The sequence below is a fragment of the Bos indicus genome, chromosome X, assembly GCF_029378745.1.
Source record: "Bos indicus isolate NIAB-ARS_2022 breed Sahiwal x Tharparkar chromosome X, NIAB-ARS_B.indTharparkar_mat_pri_1.0, whole genome shotgun sequence".
In the NCBI taxonomy this organism is placed as follows: Eukaryota; Metazoa; Chordata; class Mammalia; order Artiodactyla; family Bovidae; genus Bos; species Bos indicus.
The window spans coordinates 55,588,368-55,591,802 of record NC_091789.1 but is presented as its reverse complement, the minus strand read 5'-3'; the positions used below and the strand labels follow the sequence as shown (position 1 = coordinate 55,591,802).

At 40.1% G+C, this 3,435-nt stretch overlaps 1 protein-coding gene across 1 annotated transcript; it reads left to right on the top strand.

Annotated features, from left to right (window-relative positions):
- The first annotated feature begins 564 nt into the window (after positions 1-564).
- Positions 565-867, top strand: TCEAL7 (transcription elongation factor A like 7). The gene has a single exon (XM_019955693.1). The coding sequence runs from the start codon at positions 565-567 to the stop codon at positions 865-867; it is 303 nt and encodes a 100-aa protein (XP_019811252.1).
- The last annotated feature ends 2,568 nt before the right edge of the window (positions 868-3,435 follow it).

Sequence of the window (3,435 nt, the reverse complement as noted above, 5' to 3'; positions counted from 1 at the left end):
GTAGGAAAGGATAGGACCAGGAAGGGAAACAGGAGGTAGGAAATTTGGGGTAACAACAGTGGTGAGGATCCTGGATTCAAGATAATATAGAACTCCCTCCTCCCCCCTCCTTCCTTTCTGCCAGCGGGTCTGAGGGTCTGTGTTCACAGATCTCTCGAGGCAAGAAAAAGAGAAGGAAACTATCCCAAACCGTCTCTGGTCAGTGTGAGGCAGGCACTCAGCAGTCTCTCAGGGAGGGTGTTGGAAAGGTCGAGAGCTGGGTTAAATTTGTGGCCTCATAGCTCACCTCCCTGTCCGCTCCCCTTCTCCCGCCCATCAGAGAGGCCATTTAACCTTGTCTGCTGGAGAAATGGTGGGTTGCTGAAGGAGGAGAAAGGAGGTGGAGAAGGGGTGGGAGAGGAACGGGCGGCATCTCGAATTTCAGGAGGGTTGGACCAGTGTGGTAGGGGTAAGGAATCAGGCGAGTAACCAGCTTCAAAGAGAAACTGACAAGGTTGAATCAAAAGAAGTGAAGCAATCTTACTTACATTTTCTCCCTGGACCTAAGCAGGAAATCACTACATCATGCAAAAATCCTGCAAAGAAAATGAAGGAACACCCAAGTGCAACGTGCCAAAGAGACAGGAAGAGCGCTCCTATGGAGAGTTCCAACGCCAGCAAACAGAAGGGAATTTTAGGCAAAGGCTGCTTCAGTCTCTAGAGGAATTTAAAGAGGACATAGACTTTAGGCATTTTAAGGATGAAGGAATGACAAGAGAGGGAGATGGGATGGAAAGGTGTTTGGAAGAGATAAGGGGTCTGAGAAAGAAATTTAGGGCTCTGCTTTCTAACCGTAAGCATTTTCGGGACCATCCATATCCCATTTAATGCACTTCTCCCCAGAATTCGACTATTTTCTGTTATTAATATTGCAGCATTGGTTCCTTTTGTCTGCGTTTTCTTGTGAAATATTTGCTACTATTTTATTCCAATCCTTCAATGTTTTACATGTGACTCTTGTTACCATCATTTCATCTTTTGACCTGATCTCACTCATTTAATAGAGTTGTTTCATTTGCTTGCATGTGAAGATGCTCATTGTATATTGTAAAGTGAAAATAATATGTTGAAAAAATGATATATATAGATATACCTACGTATATCTTATATGTACATTTATATATGTCATAATACCAAAAACGTCTGAATTATTATATAACAAAAGGTTAACAGTGAATCACTGTGTTATTTGTATTTTATTTTATTTTTTTACCTATCTGCATCTTCTCATTTTCCAAAATGAATTATATATATGTGTGTGTGTGTATGTGTGGATTACTTGTGTCACAAAAAACTAAAATAAACAAACACGATAAAAGAAATTGTCAATCACCTTTGAAGGGCAATGAAACAACAAACTCCTAATAACAGACCTTGGAGTAGGAAATGGCAACCCACTCCAGGATTCTTGCCTGGAGAATCCCATGGACAGAGGAGCCTGGTGAACAAAGAGTCCGTACATGACTGAAGTGACTTAGCACATGTGCACACAGTATATATGTATGTATACTTAAGCATTATTTCTTAACTGGACTTAGCATTTTGCATTTTCAAGTAAAGGCTATTATATTTCATTATATTTCTATTGATTACTGCTGTGACTTATGCATAGTGGGTACTTAATAAATGTTTACTTAATTAGAATTATAGTGTTCCTGGCCTAGTTTTTTGGAGCCCAAAAAATAAAGTCTGACACTGTTTCCCCTGTTTCCCCATCTATTTGCCATTAAGTGATGGGACCAGATGCCATGATCTTAGTTTTCTGAATGTTGAGCTTTAAGCCAACTTTTTCACTCTCCTCTTTCACTTCCATCAAGAGGCTTTTGAGTTCCTCTTCACTTTCTGCCATAAGGGTGGTGTCATCTGCATATCTGAGGTTATTGATATTTCTCCCGGCAATCTTGATTCCAGCTTGTGTTTCTTCCAGTCCAGCATTTCTCATGATGTACTCTGCATAGAAGTTAAATAAGCAGGGTGACAATATACAGCCTTGACGTACTCCTTTTCCTATTTGGAACCAGTCTGTTGTTCCATGTCCAGTTCTAACTGTTGCTTCCTGACCTGCATACAGGTTTCTCAAGAGGCAGGTCAGGTGGTCTGGTATTCCCATCTCTTTCAGAATTTTCCACAGTTTATTGTGATCCACACAGTCAAAGGCTTTGGCATAGTCAATAAAGCAGAAATAGATTGCAGCCATGAATTTAAAAGACACTTATTGCTTGTAAGGAAAGTTATGACCAACCTCAACAGCATATTAAAAAGTAGAGATATTACTTTGCCAACAAAGGTCTGTCTAGTCAAGTTTATGGTTTTTCCAATGGTCATGTATGTATGTGAGAGTTGGACTGTGAAGAAAGCTGAGTGCCAAAGAATTGATGCTTTTGAACTGTGGTGTTGGAGAAGACTCTTGAGAGTCCCTTGGACTGCAAGGAGATCCAACCAGTCCATTCTGAAGGAGATCAGTCCTGGGTGTTCTTTGGAAGGACTGATGCTGAGGCTGAAACTCCAGTACTTTGGCCACCTCATGTGAAAAGTTGACTCATTGGAAAAGACCCTGATGCTGGGAGAGATTGGGAGCAGGAGGAGAAGGGGATGACAGAGGATGAGATGTCTGGATGGCATCACTGACTCAATGGACATGAGTTTGAGTGAACTCCAGGAGTTGGTGATGGACAGGGAGGCCTGGCGTGCTGCAATTCATGGGGTCTCGAAGAGTCAGACATGACTGAGCAACTGAACTGAACTGGCCTAGTTCTACCTCTGATAGCTTAAAGTTGGGAATAATATATTTCTTTAGAAACTGTAACGTTTATTTTCGAAAGGAATGCAACAGGAAAGCGGTTATTCCCCAAATTCAACCTACAAAACTATTATAACATTGTATAATTGATGTCTCTCAAAAAATCAACTCCTGACATTATAATCATGTAGAGTACTTGTTACAAACACACATTTTTTACAAATATCTCCCCATACACACACACACACATCCTTGTACAAAATCAGAATCTCTGTACATATGGCCTTGGAATCTTCATTTTGGGAGTTCCCATGAAATTATGTTCTCCAAAACTGCTTCAAAAACTCTCACTATAGAACCTGTTTCAACTGAGCAGTGCAGAAGCAGTTTCCTTATAACCAAAGAGCCTAATCATTTATCCTTCATAATTAAGGGCTCTTGAAAGTCAAAATGGTTGTTACCATAGCTGGAAAATTGAGGGTACACACCAAGTAAATCTATGTGGAGAATAAGCATTGTTCACCCTTAGTAGAAGGCAAGAAGAAAAATGGAAAATGAATAAAATAAAAACAAGTTGCTATCTCTATTAAATAGACAAGTGTTTACTTACAATACTCAGCTTTATTGAATATGTAGGCATTTTCATACTCATTGAG

What these genes read in the sequence shown, in the direction of transcription:
- TCEAL7 (XM_019955693.1), top strand. Translation starts at nt 565, where the DNA reads ATGCAAAAATCCTGCAAAGAAAATGAAGGAACACCCAAGTGCAACGTG.